The sequence below is a fragment of the Grampus griseus genome (assembly GCF_964374135.1).
Source record: "Grampus griseus genome assembly, chromosome: 14".
Classification (NCBI taxonomy): Eukaryota; Metazoa; Chordata; class Mammalia; order Artiodactyla; family Delphinidae; genus Grampus; species Grampus griseus.
The window spans coordinates 63,018,014-63,034,804 of NC_139008.1; the positions used below are offsets into that span (position 1 = coordinate 63,018,014).

At 52.7% G+C, this 16,791-nt stretch overlaps 1 protein-coding gene and 1 pseudogene across 2 annotated transcripts; one reads left to right on the forward strand and one right to left on the reverse strand.

Annotated features, from left to right (window-relative positions):
- Positions 1 to 4,464: 4,464 nt before the first annotated feature.
- On the reverse strand, positions 4,465 to 4,825 carry LOC309832750 (uncharacterized protein C20orf203; the record flags this gene model as incomplete). Its single annotated transcript, XM_082670727.1, is given in 4 exon segments — positions 4,465 to 4,580; positions 4,583 to 4,706; positions 4,708 to 4,749; positions 4,751 to 4,825. Coding segments are annotated over 4 exon segments (357 nt in total).
- Positions 4,826 to 5,321: 496 nt separating this feature from the next.
- Positions 5,322 to 16,580, forward strand: LOC309832751 (ubiquitin-fold modifier 1-like; annotated as a pseudogene). Its single transcript has 2 exons — positions 5,322 to 5,376; positions 16,333 to 16,580. The product of its transcript is annotated as a ubiquitin-fold modifier 1-like (transcript).
- Positions 16,581 to 16,791: the final 211 nt, after the last annotated feature.

Genomic DNA, 16,791 nt, shown 5'->3' on the forward strand with positions numbered 1-16,791 from the left:
ATGTGCTGCCGGATCAGCAGTCTCCTGGCGCTTGCAGAGGAGGCCCTGTGGCCACCGGGCCCCATCAGTAGGGACAGCACCACTTTCAAATGCAGTAGTCTCCCCCATGTCCCTGTTAATGTTTCAGCAATTCTAACATTTGGAGACCAAAGTGCATCTCCCAGCCGGCTGCGTGAACACAGGACAAGTGCCAAAATTCGTCTCCAGGCCTGTAGGGTTTGGAAAATGAGCTTAATCAGCTAGTCAGTGGAGGAGAGTAACATTTATTGAGCACCTACTACGTATCGTGCTTTGTGTAAGAAGCTCTACCATTATGATGAGATCTCGATTCTGATAACAACCCCATTTTACACATGGGGAAACCGAGGCTCATGGTGGTAAGTTAACATGACCAGGAATGAAGCAGAGCTGGGATTCAAACCCAAGCCAGATTTCACATCCCCAGTCCCGGCGCCCCCGCTCCCCAATCCCCACCCCGCCGTGGTGTTCTGGGCGGCCTGGCTGAGGTCACTGACAAATGCTTTGACACCGCGTTTCATACCTCAGTCCCCAGGCCCCTCTCATTATTAATCCAGGCTCCCCAGGCCTGGGGTAGGAGGAAGGGAATCGGAGGGGAGACTAATGCAGTCTGGCCCTTAATGGTGTGGTCCACGTCGTCCATGAAGAAACTGGCTTTGGGTTTTTTGGTCCATGTCCTGGAGAATTGGGCTGTCTTGACCCCAATCCTCTGATCATCTCTGGGGCATGGCAGGGGAGAGGTAGAAAAATCAGTTTTCTGAGCCTGCTAAGCTGAAGGCCAGCCCACCAGCCTGGGGCAACCCTGCTGAGGTGAGGACCACACCCCTGGGAACCCAGCCTGAGCCGGCACCTGGGCTGGGCCCCTTTTCTCTTGGTCATTCCTGTGGCTCCTGGCTGCCTCCTTCCCTGCATCCTGCCCCGCCCACCTTGCAGGGTCCTGGCACACAGCCTAGGTTGGGGTGTTGGGCCCACTGCACAAACCTCTGGAAACCCCTTTTCCCTCCCCTGACTCCCCAGAATTCCTCAGTCAGCAGTGCAGCTGTGGGGTGGGTAGAGGGTGGATGCAGGGGAGAGGGCACCACCCATCCCGCTCCCGGGGGGCGGGGGGGGGCTCTCATCTGCTTTGTCTGCACAGTTGCAGGGAAAGGACACCCCACCTTAAGCTCCCGGCCCCCTGAAACACCTATCTGGCCACATCCTTCCTCTTGCCCTTCACAGGAAGCGCCCATCGCACGTGGGGAGAGCAACCTCCCAGGCGCCACAGAGGCCTCTCCCTCCACCTCCCTCAGCCCTGAGCCATCTGATTGGCAGGCTTCCTTTTCTCCATCCTGAGCGGGGAGCCAGATCACAGAGAAGACAGTGACTTTCCCAAGGCAAGGCAGCCAAGCAGTGGTGGGCATCACTCCTGGATGCGGCTGACTCTGGAGTTGGGGTCCTTTCTCCCAGTACAGTGCGGTGCTCAGGGGTGCAGGTTCAGGATCAAGACTGCCAGACTCGGGCTTCCCTGGTGGCGTGGTGGTTGAGAGTCTGCCTGCCGATGCAGGGGACACGGGTTTGTGCCCCGGTCCGGGAAGATCCCGCATGCCGCAGAGCGGCTGGGCCCGTGAGCCATGACCGCTGAGCCTGCGCGTCCGGAGCCTGTGCTCCACAATGGGAGAGGCCACAACAGTGAGAGGCCGTGTACCGCAAAAAAAAAAAAAAAAAAAAAAAGACTGCCAGACTCGAGTCCTGGTTCCTCCATCTCCTTGCTGGGTCAGCTGGGGTTGGTTACTCAACCTCTCTGTGCCTCAGTTTCTTCATCTATACAATGTTGTTAGAGAGTCCCTGAGTTCAAACCCTGTGTTAGCTGTGTGGCACTGGGCAAGTGATTTAACTTCTCTGTGCCTCAGTTTACTCCAATTTTAAGTGGAGATATTGATATATATACAGCAAGGGTTGGTATGAGGATTAAAAGTGACAACTGTACATCTAGGGCTTTCTGGCAGGTGGTGCCAGGCAGGCCCACGGGGACTGCTGGTTGTTTGTGGTCAAGGTGCTGCTGTGGAAAGATGCACAAGAAACAGGCCTCCGAGGGCATCTCTGAGGGAAGGAAACTGGGGGGGGGGGAACCTTAACTTGTCTCTATATGTTGTTTTGTACCTTCAGAATTCTGTATTACAAACATGTAGAATTACTATTTCCAAAGTTGATTACAAAACTATTGTACAAAGATGCTCTCTAGTGCTTACACACAGCCGTGTGCTGGCCAGAGACCCCATCTCTCGGGTGCCCCCTTCCTGCTTGGCCTACCCCTCCATAGCCACACCCAGGCCTTGTGCAGGCCCTGCCTTTTAGCCCACTCCATGTCTCCCAGCAAGTCCCCAGCACAGCCTCAAGGGCCGTGAGCACTGGCCTTCCAAGCACAGGCCTGTCACTTTTACCGAGAGGGACGTGGGCTGAGTCTCTGTTCCTCCACCGTCTCACCTGTAAGTGAAAATGCTGGTATCTCCCCCACAGGGTGACTGTAGGGACGAAGTGAGGTGCTAATTCGTGGAAAGGGCCAGATACAGTCCCAGCCCAGGGTCTCCCTCCTCCCTCCTGTCCTTTGAAAAGGGTAAAATGATGTTGAAGAAAAGCCGCCAACTTCTCGGAGCTCAGCTCTACCCGCGAAGCCCCCTCCAGCCCTGCAGGTGGACCGCAGACCTCCCAAGCCAATTCCTGCCTCCAGGCCTTTGCACCTACTGTTCCCTCCTCCTGGCCCATCTTCCCCTGATCTTCCCACCACTCAGTTTCTCCCAATGCTACCTCCTCTGAGAGGATCACCCTCTCTAAAATGGCCCCCCCTCCCTTATCTCTCCGTGCCCCCCCGCCCCCACTGATCTTCTTCCTGGTACTTACCATTACCCCAAATTGTATTTTTTGTTTCTTTTTTTTGGCTGCATCTCCCACACAGCTTGCAGGATCTTAGTTCCCCAACCAGGAATTGAACCAAGGCCCCCTGCAGTGAAAGCACGGAGTCCTACCCACTGGACTGCCAGGGAATTCCCCTTTTTGTTCTTTTTCTTTTTTTTCCAAATTGTATATTTTGAATAAACTATTTTTAGGGAATAATTTTAAATTCACAGAAAAGTTGCAAAGATAGTACAAAGGGTTCCTGTATATCCTTCACTCAGTCTTCCTAACCTCAGTCCTTTACCTAACAGTGGTACATCTGTCAAAACTAAGAAATTAACACTGATATATTACCATTAACTAAACTGCAGGCTTAATTCATGTGAAATTGTACTTTTCCTTTATTTATTACTTGTTTTCAGCTGCTTCCCCCACTGGAAGGAAAACTGAAAGCAGGGAGGTCACCTCACTCACTCACCACCAACTCCCTCATACCTGGCAATAAATATTGATGGATAAAAAGAAGGGAAATAATGGCAAAAACGGCCAATGATGACCGAGGACTCCCTCTGTCCTGCGTGCACTAAACATGGTAAATCATTTAATCCTCACGACAACCCACGAGGTAGCGGCTACTTGTGGGGAAACTGAGGCCAGTGCAGCTTGGTGACCACACAGATGGAGAGCACCAGGGCAGACAGGCTCTGGTCCTTCCCTCAGGAACCGGAATAAATGCCCATCCTTCCACGTCCTTAGTCCACGTCGGAGCTGGGGTCGGCACACTTGTGCGGCCGGCCAGGATGCTGAGGCCCCAGTGTGGCTGATTTGCCTGAAGCCACAGATGGACCAGAGAGCAGGGCTGGGCTGGAACCTGAGCCTCCTGCCTCCAGCTGGCTGCCCCGAGGCGGCAGCTGCCCCCGCTCTGCAGGAAGGGTGTGGGGTGTCGCTCCCAGGGCTCCCAGCCCCGCCCTGCTTCAAGGAAACAGAGTGCCCGGTTCAGCCACAGCCTGTGGGCTCACTCGTGGGCCCCCGACCCCCAGGGCCCTTGCAGACGCAGAGCGCAGCTGAGACTCCCCCACCACTGCCCTTTGCCCGTGGCCTGGGCCTCCGGGATCTGCGCCTGGGGGAGGTGGGGTTGGAGGATGGACCCTCTCCATCCCGGAAGATGCAGCCTTCTCGGGGGAGCCTGCTGGGCTCTGGGACAGGGAGGAACAGGAAGAAATGGCCGTCCCTTTCCGGATGTGGGGTGGGAGCAACACCTCCCAAAGGGAAAAGCCGGCCCCAGCAGGCGCACAGGACTGAGGCGGCCACCCCCGTCCAGCCTGGGTTCCGCCCAGCGCCAGCCTGGCGCAGGCTCGAGGCCCTAATAATGTTTGCTGGATGCCTTCAATACAAGCCTCGGTGCCCAGAATCTCCTTGAGGTTTCAGCCAGGCGTGCCCGCCCCATCCCCCATTCTGGGGAGCAGAATAAGTATGGGGGGGGGTGACAGGGGACACCATGAGGTGGTGGCAGCCTCTGTGAGAGAGGCAGGCTGCTCAACCCAGAGCTGGGGGGTAGGGGCGCCTTGTGTGCGGCTAATTAAACAGTGACTGTGATGAATCAGGGAGAGGCTGCTGCTTGCTAATTAAATGTGCCGGCAAGGATGGAAGGCAGAAGCAGCCCTGGAACCATGTCGCAGGGCCGGGCCAGCAAGGACAGCGCTTGGCAAACCCCACGCCCCCACGCTGGCTCTGGGCATCCCTTCCGGCCTCTGGCCCTCCCAGCAGGACCCCCGTGGCCCCCTCCCCACTTCCCTATCTCTCCTACCCACCTTGCCGGAGCCAGCGGCCTCGGACTTCCCCCTCCCCACCAACCCAAATCCCTTTCCTGATAAGGGGCTGGGCCTTGGCGAGAGGGAGCCTGTTGGTGCCCGGCATCTGGCTGGTGGGTGGGCATCATTCTGAGCCTTTGAGTACTCCCCATCACCCCCCGCCAAGACCCCAAAGTTGGGCAAACGAGTCCAACCACAAGAGGCTGGCTGTTGGGAACGAGGCCCCAGGATAATTTTTAGAATCATAGATTCTGAGACTCATGGGCTTAGGCGTCACCCAGTTTCTGCCAGGGTCCTGCTTTGCCCCCAGATGCCCTGGTGTGTGAGAGAGACTGAGGGAGGCTCTCCTTTCTGGCCTCAGTGCTCCAGTCCCGAAACAGGAAGGTCAGAACAAATGATCTCTGACCCCTGAGGATTCCTATAGAGTGGACAGAAAGACCCCAGGGCTGCCTATCCCTGCCCCGTGTCGGCTTCGGCGAGCAGACTCAGTAGCTAAGAGCACGGGCTCCAGAGGCCAGACACCAGGGTCCAAGTCCCAGACCCAGCACTGGCCAAGTGTGTGACCTCAGGCAACGTAGCTAATTGCTGCCTGCCTCAGTTTCCCTGTCTGCAAAGCTGGGGATGGTCACGCTGCCTACTCGAAGGGTCACAGACGGGATCAAGAGAGAGAATCTGGGTGAGATACTTAGCACAGTGTCTGGCCCATGGAACAGGCCCAGGAAATGTCTGCCATTGTTATTTGAAAACTGGGGCACTCGGGAGGGTGTGGCCTGGCGCCTGCCTCTCATCCATGTGACCTCCGCGTGCAGCCCTGTGCTCTGAGGACAACCGCCCGTGACATGCGGAGAGCATGTCACCCTTCACTCCAGGGCTCTCACACTCTCTCTGACCCTGGCAATCTTCTGAGGGAAGGCGAGCAGCAAAGAAGAAAACAGAGTGGAAGCTCAGAGAGGCTCAGCAAGTGGCCCAAAGCCACACAGCTAAGTGAGGGGCAGAGGCAGCCCCAGTCCTTGAGTGGGAGGACAGGATGGGATAGGGACTCCCGTGGTGACATCTGCTGAGCTCCTACTGGATGTCCAGTCCTGAACCAGCTGCCACAGAGGGAAGTGAGGAGCATGGGAGAGTCACTCTGCCTTCAAGGGGGCCCAGTCTGGAAGGGGAGAGAAAAAACATACACAAGTAATGGAATGCAAGGCAAGTTGCAGGCATCCGGGCGGGCGGGGGCTGCGGCATCCCTCCGGGGAACAGGCTGGGAGATGCTGCTTTGTCTTGGGGCTTGATTTGCAAAGCAAAGGTTCTGCTTCTGTTTGGAGGGTGAAATCAGCATTAGGGGAGTCTCAGAGGGCCTGATAGAGCCCCTCTGGTGCTCCCAGGAGAATCCTTCAGAAAGGAGGTGAGATACTCTGCTCTGGGAAGTGCAGGGTGGTCCCTGAGGTCTGTGGTGCCTATTTCTGTGGTTCTGGGGTCTGTCACGTGAGGTATCTGGGGGTCCTGGATGTTGTGGTTTCCAAGACTACGCAGTCCAGGGCCCCCATCGTGAATCCATCCATATGCAAAATGGGCTGTGACGTGTCCCTTCTAGGCAGCCAGGCACTGTCCAGGATAGGGGCTTTGTACTGCCGGGTAACATGGTGGGGGAAGGGTGCCTCAGCCGTAAGAGGCCTAGTGACAGTGGAAACCTTTTGAGGCTGAGAAACTCAAGGCTGTTGGCCCTGACACTGGGGCGCCTGGGCCTTATGCAGCCAACCCAAAGCAGACAGGGATGAGTGCAAGGTCACTGGCCTTGGGGGTGATGTCTCCATCCTCCCTTCTCAGAGATCAGTGCTCATAGGAATGGGGAGATGGCTTGAGTAGGTCTAGCCACCAGGAAGTCTGTGTAAGCAAAGCTAGTGGCTCCTGGAAAACACGCCCTGCCTCTCAGCCTCCCTAGGGCCCCCTGCACCAGAGCTGGGCCAAATGCTGGTCTGGGGCGCCCTCTGGTGGTCCTTCCGGGCAATGGCAGAAGCAGCTGAGGGTTTAAGGGTGAGTGGTCAGAGCTGGAGGACGTTAGAGTGGACCACCTCTCCCACTGCAAAGATGGAAACACTGAGGCCCAGGGAAGGGGGAATGGAGCAACATTCCCAGGATCATACAACAATTTAGTGGTCAAGCCAAGAACAGAACCCAGGCCTCCCTCTGTAGCCGTGGCTGCCCTTGGTGGGTCTCAAGGCATCCCTACTAGGGGAGGGAAGGTTGAGTGTCCAGGAGGCTGACTCCCTGGTAACTGTGGACAGCTGGATGGAAGGCGGCTGAGCAGCTGTGTCATGAGGCAGGCAACACTTCCCTTCCCTGGCCTTAGGGTCCTCACCTCTAAACCCGGGGCCATTGTGTTGGCAAGGAGACTGGGGTCCCATTCATACACACTAGTAGTGAGGCTGTAACAAGCCAACCTTCCAGAAAATCCTAAAATGAGCCTTGCTACAGTGAGTATTGCATTTAATGGTGAAAGACTGGGTGCTTTCCCTCTGAGATCAAGAACAAGAGAAGAACGTACACTCTCACCATTTCTGTCCAACATTGTACTGGAGGTTCCAGCCAGGGCACTAAGGCAAGAAAAGAAAGGCAACCAGATTGCAAAGGAAGAAGTAAAACTATTTGTAGATGACTAATGTATATACAAAATTCTGAAGAATCCACCAAAAAATATTAGAACTAATAAACAATTCCTACAAGGTTGTGGGATACAAGCTGAATATACAAAAATCAATTGCATCTCTATGCATTTGCAATGAACACTTCAAAAACGTAATTAAGGGCTTCCCTGGTGGCACAATGGTTAAGAATCCGCCTGCCAATGCAGGGGACATGGGTTCGAGCCCTGGTCCGGGAAGATCCCACATGCTGTGGAGCAACTAAACCCATGCGCCACAACTACTGAGCCTGCACTCTAGAGCCCGTGAGCCACAACTACTGAGCCTACGTGCCACAACTACTGAAGCCCGCACGCCGAGAGCCCGTACTCTGCAACAAGAGAAGCCACCGCAATGAGAAGCCACCGCAATGAGAAGCCCACGCACCACAATGAAGAGTAGCCTCCGCTCGCCGCAACTAGAGAAAAAGCACACACGCAGCAACGAAGACCCAACGCAGCCAAATAAATAAATAAATAAAGCCTCACATTTACAGTTAATTGATTTTCAACAAAAGTTCCAAGATAATTCAATGGGGAAAGGACAGTCTTTTCAACAAATGGTACTGGGACAACTGGTTACCCACATGCAAAAGAAGGAAGCTGGACACCTTCCTCACACCCCACACAAAAATTCACTCAAAATGAATCTTAGACCCAAATGTAAAAGTTAAAACTATGAAACTGTTAGAAGAAAACACAGGCATAAATATTCACGCCCTAGGATTAGGCAACAGTTCCTTAAATATGACACCAAAAGCACAGCAACAAAAGAAAAAACCTGGACTTCCCTGGTGGCGCAGTGGTTAAGAATCCGCCTGCCAATGCAGGGGACACGGGTTCGAGCCCTGGTCCGGGAAGATCCCACATGCCGCGGAGCAACTAAGTCCATGTGCCACAACTACTAAGCCTGTGCTCTAGAGCTTGTGAGCCACAACTACTGAGTCCACGTGCCACAATTACTGAAGTCCATACACCTAGAGCCCGTGCTCCGCAACAAAAGAAGCCACCACAATGAGAAGCCCGCACACGAAAATGAAGAGTGGCCCCTGCTCGCCACAACTAGAGAAAGCCCACGTGGAACAACGTAGACCCCACATAGCCAATAAATAAATAAATAAAAATTTACAAAAAAAATAGATAAATTGGACATCATGAAAATCAAAAACTTTTGTGCTGCAAAGAACATCATTAAGAAAGTAAAAAAAAACAACCCATAGAATGGGAGAAAATATTTGCAATTCATATATTTGATAAGGAATTGTAACCAGATTATATAAAGAACTCTTACAACTCAATAATAAAAGACAAATACACTAATTTAAAAATGGGCAAATGATCTAAGTAGACACTGATCCAAAGAAGATATACAAATGGCCCATAAGCTCATGAAAGATGCTGAATATCATTAGCCATCAGGGAAATGCCAATTAAACCCACAAGATACCACTTCGCAACCACTAGGTTTCCTATTAAAAAAACAACAACAACAGATAATAACAAGTGTTGACAAGGATGTGGAGAAATCAGAACCCTCACACACTACTGGTAGGAATTTAAAATGATGCAGCCACTTTGGAAAACCGTCTGGCAGTTCCTCAAAAGGTTAAACAGAATTAGCATATGACCCAGCAATCCCATGCCTAGGAGATATATATCAAAGAGAAATGAAAACATACATTTGCACAAAAACTTACATGAACGTTCACATTCATAAAAGCTAAAAGCAGAAACAACCCAAATGTCCACAGACTGATGAATAGATAAACAAAGTGTGGTTTAATCATGCAATGGAATATTATTCAGCAATAAAAAGGAATAAAGTACTGAGGCATGCTATGACATGGATAAATCTTGAAAACATTAAGCTAATGGAAAGTCAGTCACAAAAGTCACACACTGTTTGACTTCATTTATATGAAATGTCCAGAATAAACAAATCCATAGAGACAGAAAGAAGATAGCCCTTTTTTTAAAAAAAAAAATATATTTATTTATTTTTTTATGGCTGCGTTGGGTCTTCATTGCTACGCATGGGCTTTCTCTAGTTGCAGCGAGCGGGGTCTACTCTTCGTTGCGGTGTGCAGGCTTCTCATTGCGGTGGCTTCTCTTGCTGCAGGGCACAGGCTCTAGGTGCACGGGCTTCAGTAGTTGTGGCTCGCAGGCTCTAGAGCACAGGCTCAATAGTTGACGCTCACGGGCTTACTTGCTCCATGGTATGTGGGATCTTCCCGGACCAGGGCTTGAACCCATGTCCCCTGCATTGGCAGGTGGATTCTTAACCACTGCTCCACCGAGGAAGTCCCAAGATTGTCTTTTATAGGGAATTCCCTGGCAGTCCAGTGGTTAGGACTCTGTGCTTTCAGTGCTGAGGGCTCGGGTTCAATCCCTGGTCGGGGAATTAAGATCCCACAAACCGCATGGCATGACCAAAACAAACAAAGAAAAAAAAAAAAGGAGAAGAAGACAGTCCTTTATAGCAGTGGTTGCCTAGGGCTGGAAGAGAGGATTGGGGAAAATGGGCTTGGGGTTCTTTATGGGATGATGAAAATATTCTAAAATTGATTGTGGTGATGGTTGCACAACTCAGAATATACGAGAAAACAATGAATTGTATGCTTTAAATGGGTGAATTATATGGTATGTGGATCATTTCTCAAAAAAGAGCCTGTTCTTTGGACCCGAGACTCCACTTCTAGAAATTCCTTCTAGGAATCATTCAAGTACATGAAAACATATGCATAAAGCTTTCCATCACAGTATTGTATGTAATGGCAAAAGTGTGAGAATAACCTAAGTGTCCATCAGTAGGGGAATGAGTCGGTTATATTCATCCCTGGGACGGAACAATGGACTCTTTAAAAATGAGAATCACATGGACAAGGTCCAAGAGACACTGCCAAGTTTTTTTGTTTTTTGGGTTTTTTTTTTAAAACAAGTTACAAAAATAAACCTGTGGATTAGAGGGACATAAAAGAGAGGTTTTTTAAAAGACAAAATTATAGCATCTAGGGATGCACACTTGAGTGATAACGAGCCAGAAAGTGATTATCTTAAAAATCCAGATAATGGAAACTTTTGTGGGGAGGTAGGGAGTGTGACTAAGATGGGGCACACTGACGGCTTCTGGGGGGGGGCTGGCAGAGTTCTTCACCTGGGCAGTGGGTCCAAGGGTGTTTGCCTTATAATATGTCGAGCTGAGCAATCATTTTACGTGGTCTTTCTGTATATGTCATATTTTACAATAAAAAGATTTTAAAAATAAAGTATACTCATTCCAATTTTTTTAAAAGCAAGTATCAAAGGATTCCATTCTCCAAAACAGTCTATATCTATATGTGTATACACAGAAAAACACTTGGAAGTTTGAAATTTGGGGTGCTCTTAATTTGTATTTTTCTAATTTTCTATTTTTTTCTGCAGTGAACAAGAATTACTTTCACAACCAGAAAAAAATAAAGCTCTTTGCTGTGTCTTGGGCATACCCTTGGAGCTCTGGCATCGTGTGAGCAGAAAGGTAGATTGTGATGGCCTTGGAGCAGCTGGGAGATGGCACAGGGATCTGTGCAGGAGAAGACCAGGGTTCATTGCCTGCTCAGTGCCCAGGCCTAGCCAAGACCCCAAGGCCCAGCCGGGAGACTCGGCCCCCTTCGGGCTGCTGGCGGCAGCTGCTGCACAGCCGTCCCGCTGGCCTCGTGCTCCAAAGATGCTGGGAACGCAGTTTGACCTGGCAAGCTCGATGGAGGTCACTCTGCTCCCATCTGTCCAAGTCTCCTATCCTGGGCCGAGAACGAGAAGCCCAGGCGGAGGGCAGGCGAGGCAGGGGTGAGGCGGGGGGCAGCTTCTCACCCTGGCTGGCTTTGCTACCACCAGCAAAAACCGCATAATAATAGCTAAATGAGCACTTTCTACATGCCGGGCACTCACGCTAGGTGGGTTTTGTGGTTCGTTTTATTGAGTCCTCTGAATGACCTGAAGGATGTGGGGGAATCATCATCTTCATATTACAGGTGGGCAAAGTGAGGTCGGGGAGGCCCCTGGAGCAGTCACTATCTCTGAGGCTGGATTCAGCCAGACCCCTCGCGTGCAGGGCCTCAGTGACTCCTCGCAGGAACCCTGGGAGGGGGCTGCCCTCATTTGGCAGAGGAGGACGCTGAAGCTGAAGGAGGTGGTCAGCTCCCCACGCCCCACAGCAACTGCAGCAGGGCCAGGCGGCCTCTTCCAGCTTTGAGGGGCGGTGGGCGTGTTCCCACCCCTGCGGACTGGCTCCTAGTCAAGCTAGTGATTGTACTATAACCTCAGGAGTGTACGTGACAGCGGCCAAAGTGCTCTCAGAGACACCCTCTCATTTGCTGCTTTCAGCAGGCCTGTAAATCTTCCGTCCGACTGTATTTCCCCCCATTTTAAAGTCTGGAGGCCCAGAGAGTTGAGTGACAGGCCGAGGGGGCCCGGGGCTTCCATCCTGCCCTGCATGGGGCAGCTGGCGTGGGAGCCCGCAGAGGCAGTATGGCCAGCCCCTTTCCTGCTGCGGGGAGACAAGAGAGCAGCTCTCCAGAGGAGCTGGGCCCCCTCCTGGCCGAGCTCCCCAGCCACAGTGTGTGCCTTCCCAGCAGGAGAAAGGACACCCAATGACAGAGCCAAGGGCGAAGTGCCTGGGACAGCCGCCAGGTCTCATGGGATCCAGAACCCTCCGTGGCCTCAGCCCAAGATCGTCCCCTGCACCTCCATCAGTCAACAGTCAGCCAGCTCACGTCGGGGGGTTCACACCACCTACAGAGGCCAGGCCACCGCCAACAAGAGGGGCCGCTTCTCGAGTGCCCACCACTTGCTTGCTGGGCACCGACTGCGCTAACCACCAAAGCCTCACCACACTTTCAGGAAAGGCAATGGAGGCTCAGAGAAGTTGAGTGACTTGTCCAAAGTCACAGAGCCAGGAAGCCTCAGTTTCCACCAAGGAGGACAGAGGAAGGGACCATTCAGGACCCTTCGGTGGGAGGGAAGAGACCCACGTGGAGGGGAGGTGGGGAGTAAGGGAGGGCCTGTATCGTGAGCTCTGACTCTCTCAGGACATAATTTGCTCATTGATCCAACCGTCTCCACATGCCAGTGTTTTTGCTGAGCATTGAGGACTCAGGTAAACCTGGCTAATCTCTGCTCTCCCAGAGCTCACGGCCTAGCAGGGCAGGATGGGAAGGAGAACTGAGGCAGTCAGAGGCCCCTACTGGCCTTGGTGGCTAGTATTTACCGAGGGTCTACTGTAGGCCAGGACCAGCGCTGGGCACTGAGGGCACCGAGTGAGTGCGAGGCACAAGGCTCCTGCCCTCCTGAGGCGTACATTCTACAGGTGTCCAGCCGTGAGCCTCCAGAAACCCTGCCTGCATGACCCCTGAGCCCTGAATGCAACAGGAAATTTCTCAGAAAGGGCTGGGGGTTGCAGCAGACCTAAGGGTTCTCCATGAGTCATATTGGGGCCTGGTTCCGGGCTGCTGAGCAGGGATCCGGGAAGGACAGGAAACCCTATGAGTGCCTTGCTAGGGACGAATCAGGGCCCTGGGAAGCCAGAGATATTCAAAGGGGTCTGGAGTTATCCAGTCTGGACAACTGGAAGGCCGAGGGCCAGCCATTCAGGGTGTAGCCACAGACTCCTGGGGCTGGGGACACGGCAGAGAATCTCAGAGCTGGGAAGGGCTCCACGGCTCTTACAGGGCAAAGGTCACTTGCTGAGGCCACCCAGGCCCTAACAGGCCTTTGTTCCTTTGCTCCCCAGTGAGGCAATACTGGGTCAGAGGCAGCGTCATGGCATTCGATTCTAGCCACTCTAGCATCAGGTCCACATTACAGCCTAGGGAGGGCGAAACGGAGCTGTGAGAGGACTTGCCCAAGATCACACGTCAACTCATCCCAAGCAGAGTGTGAACGGCGAACGGCCCAACCCTTTCTTCCAGCTCGCACCGCAGGACGCTGCCCAGAGAATGGGCACATCCACACACTGCACTGGTGATGTGAACGGCACTCCAGCAGGGGCACAGCATGAAAACTCTCTTCCTCAGCCTCCCCGGTGGGGTGCTGGGGTTTATTTTTTGTTTCTTCCAAATGCTCGACCTTTGTCGTCACCTGGAGATGTTAAACCGAGGGGCCCCTCTCAGAATGAATAGCAGACAGGATGCCCCAAAACGGCTCCAGCTCGGCAGCCGAAAAGCTGGATTTATATATATATATATATATATATATATATATATATATATATATATTTTTTTTTTTTTTTTTTTTTTTTTTTTTTTTTTGCGGTACGTGGGCATCTCACCGCCGCGGCCTCTCCCGTCGCAGAGCACAGGCTCCGGGCACGCAGGCCCAGCGGCCACGGCTCATTGGCCCAGCCGCTCCGTGGCACGGGAATCTTCCTGGACTGGGGCACGAACCCGCGTCCCCCACATTGGCCGGCGGACTCCCAACCACTGCGCCACCAGGGAAGCCCTGGATTTATATTTTTAAGTGGAAGTTTTAAAACTGCCAAATTCCCTTGATAAAAAAAGAGTCAAAATAGGAGAATTTAAAGAATAGGAGGATGGCTAAATAAATTCTTAATAGAATATTATACAGCCATTAAATAACTTTAAAGGAAATTTGAATGCTGTGAGAAAGTGTTCACAATACGATGTAACGTGGGGGGTGGGGAGAGGGAAGGCAGCTGTAGAGTATGATTACAATTAAAACACACACTTAGATACACATGTATGATCCATGCAGAAAAACAGGACTAGAGAGAAATACAACAAAATACCGACGGCATTATCTCTGGGCACTGAGATGACAGATGACTTTCATTTTCTCCTTTCTACCTTTCTGTAGTTCCCCAATTTTACAGTGAGTATGAATTGCTTTTATAATTAGACATTAAACAAAAAAGCAGAGTCAGGGGTTGCTCTTGCCCAAGCTTACCCTCCCTACCTGCCCCTCCCTCCACACCAAGCTGGGGGCCGCTGGGCTCTGTCCTCGCTGGCCAGCCCGGCCTGGCCGGAGATCATGGGGTTCACCAGCCATCCCTGCCGGTGGAGGAACCAGCGAGGGGACACTGCCCTTTTGGAGCCCAGGCCCCGCCCCAGGCCCTCTGGAAGGGTCAACTGCAGTATGTAAATTTCCTGGCTAGGGACTCTGGGAGATGATCCTCTCTAGCGCTGAGAATCAAAACATTCATTATCTACTGTATGAGAAAAGCCATCTTCTTTGTTCCTTGCACCTCTTTCGGAGCCGCTGAGCAGCGGGAGGGCTGAAGGAGAGCTGGCCTCTGTCACCTTCTCACCGCGGGCCCCGGGCAGGCTCCCAGCTTCCCCACGTGGGACTGGAGCTCCTGGCCCACCTGGTCTCCGGGGTCCTTCCAGCCCCAACGCTCTGGGCTGCTTCTAACCTGAGAGGCCAAGGCCCAGGGGCACCGGCCCTGTCTTAGAAAAGCTGTCTGGATCCATTCAAGAGCAGTGTTCGGAAAAGCCTGGAGAGTTGGAAGGCAGCATTCACCACCACCCGCGCCCACCCAGCCCTGCGTCTGGCTGGTACCTGCTTTTGCCCCACCCTGTTCTCACCCACTGGGGCCGGACCAGCGGAGGTTTCCAGAGGGAGGGGGCTCCCTGCTCTCCAGAGCTGGCCGCAGAGTTGGGCCAGTACCGAAACGGTGCCCTCACTTCCTTTCGGCCACCCCACCCCCTCCCGGTTCTGGAAGCTTCTGCCTTCCTCCTGGACTATTTTAGCAATCAGGTCACCCGTGGGCTCACTCTGAGCTTGTGGCCAATTAGAACCCACACGCCTTCTTCACAGAAATGGTGGTACCTCCGCCTCTTCCAGATCCTTCCAAAGTCAGGGTCCTCGGGGTGAAAACACAGAACGAGGTGGTGACCTGGTGGTCCTCCCATATCGGGAGGTGGGGGGGTGGGGCTTGCTCAGGAACTAAGGCCAGGCACTGCTCCTGTCCCCATCGTGGCCAGCGCCCTGCAAAGGTGGCTGCTGGCATGGAGGGAGGATTGGTCACAAGGACGTCGGGGTGGCCTGCACATCGGTGTGCTCCCACACGGTGCCGCGTCGGTGCTGGAGACACACGTCCCTCACTTTGGTCCTCACCGGCCCCAGGCAGTGAGCTGATGCTCATCTGGAGGGGAGCTGAGTGACCTGTCAAGGTCACCGTGCTGGTGAGCAGCAGGGCCGAGACGGAGCCTGGGGAGCCCCAGCAAAGCTCAAGTCCACCTGGGCTGCCCTGGCGTTTCCCTAGGGCCTGGCAGACAGTGGCAGCCGGCCCAGCTGGCAAACGAGTTCTCATGAAGCCTGGGAGGCTCTGCAGCCCTGGTTCTACCCAAATAGCAGGTTCCCAGGACCCCACGAAAAGCCCAAAGCCCCTTGTGGCCCGTGTGTTCCGCTCAGAGCTGCTGATTACCTACTGCTGCTTCTGCTAAGCCCTGGCCAACAGCAGGTGGAGCCTTCTGGCCTAAGACCCGCCCCCGCCCCCTCCCCGACACCTTGGCTTCAGGCGGCGGAATGTGAGCCAGTTCCCATCCTTCCCTCCCCCAGGCCTCTGACTGACCACAGGCCTTTCCCGGCCAAAACGGAACCAGGTACTGGACCAAGAGCAGATCCTCGGGAGCCTGCAGTCCATCCAGGAGGAAAAAAGATAACAAACATGCAAACAGAAGGGCTCTCCGTGATTGTGTGATGGAGGTGCAGCGGGGGTGGGGGGCAGGGCAACTGAGAGGGGTTGGAGAAGAGCTGCGGGAGGAGGGATGCAGTGGCCTGCGGCCTGGGGCTGGGAAGAGCTTGGCACCGTCCAGGAACTGAAGGAAAGCCAGTGTGGCTAGGGCAGCACAGGCCAATAGGAATAGAATGCGAGCCACACATGCAATTTACAATTTTCTAGTAGCCACAATAAAAAAATAAAAAGAGGGAGTTGGCATGGGGTCTCTGTCCAGGCTGGTTCCACCACAGTTTCCTTTAAGATCACACCGACCTTGGACCCAAGGCTACCTCACAAAGTACACAGTATTCCTGAAAGTACACCTTTCACAACGGTCTTATAGTTTGCAGCAGAAGAATGTAAAATTCCTGCATCAACAAGTGCACTTATTACCAATGATGGGATAGGAATAAATCCTGCACAGACAGCTGGAAATGCTTTTCCAAAGCATAGTTCAGAACTGTGAATTACTCCTATAGATCATGTTGGAAGTTGTTAACATCTGCTACGTGGAACATACAATTACTTTTCAGAATAAATATTGGTATTGTTGTAAAAAAAAAGTAAAAAGAAATAGGTGAACTTCATTTTAATATTTTATTTAACCCAATATATCTCAAATATTAATATTTCAATGTAGAATCAATGTAGAAATTATTATTATTATTGGCCATGCCATGTGGCTTGTGGGGGATCTAAGTTCCCTGACC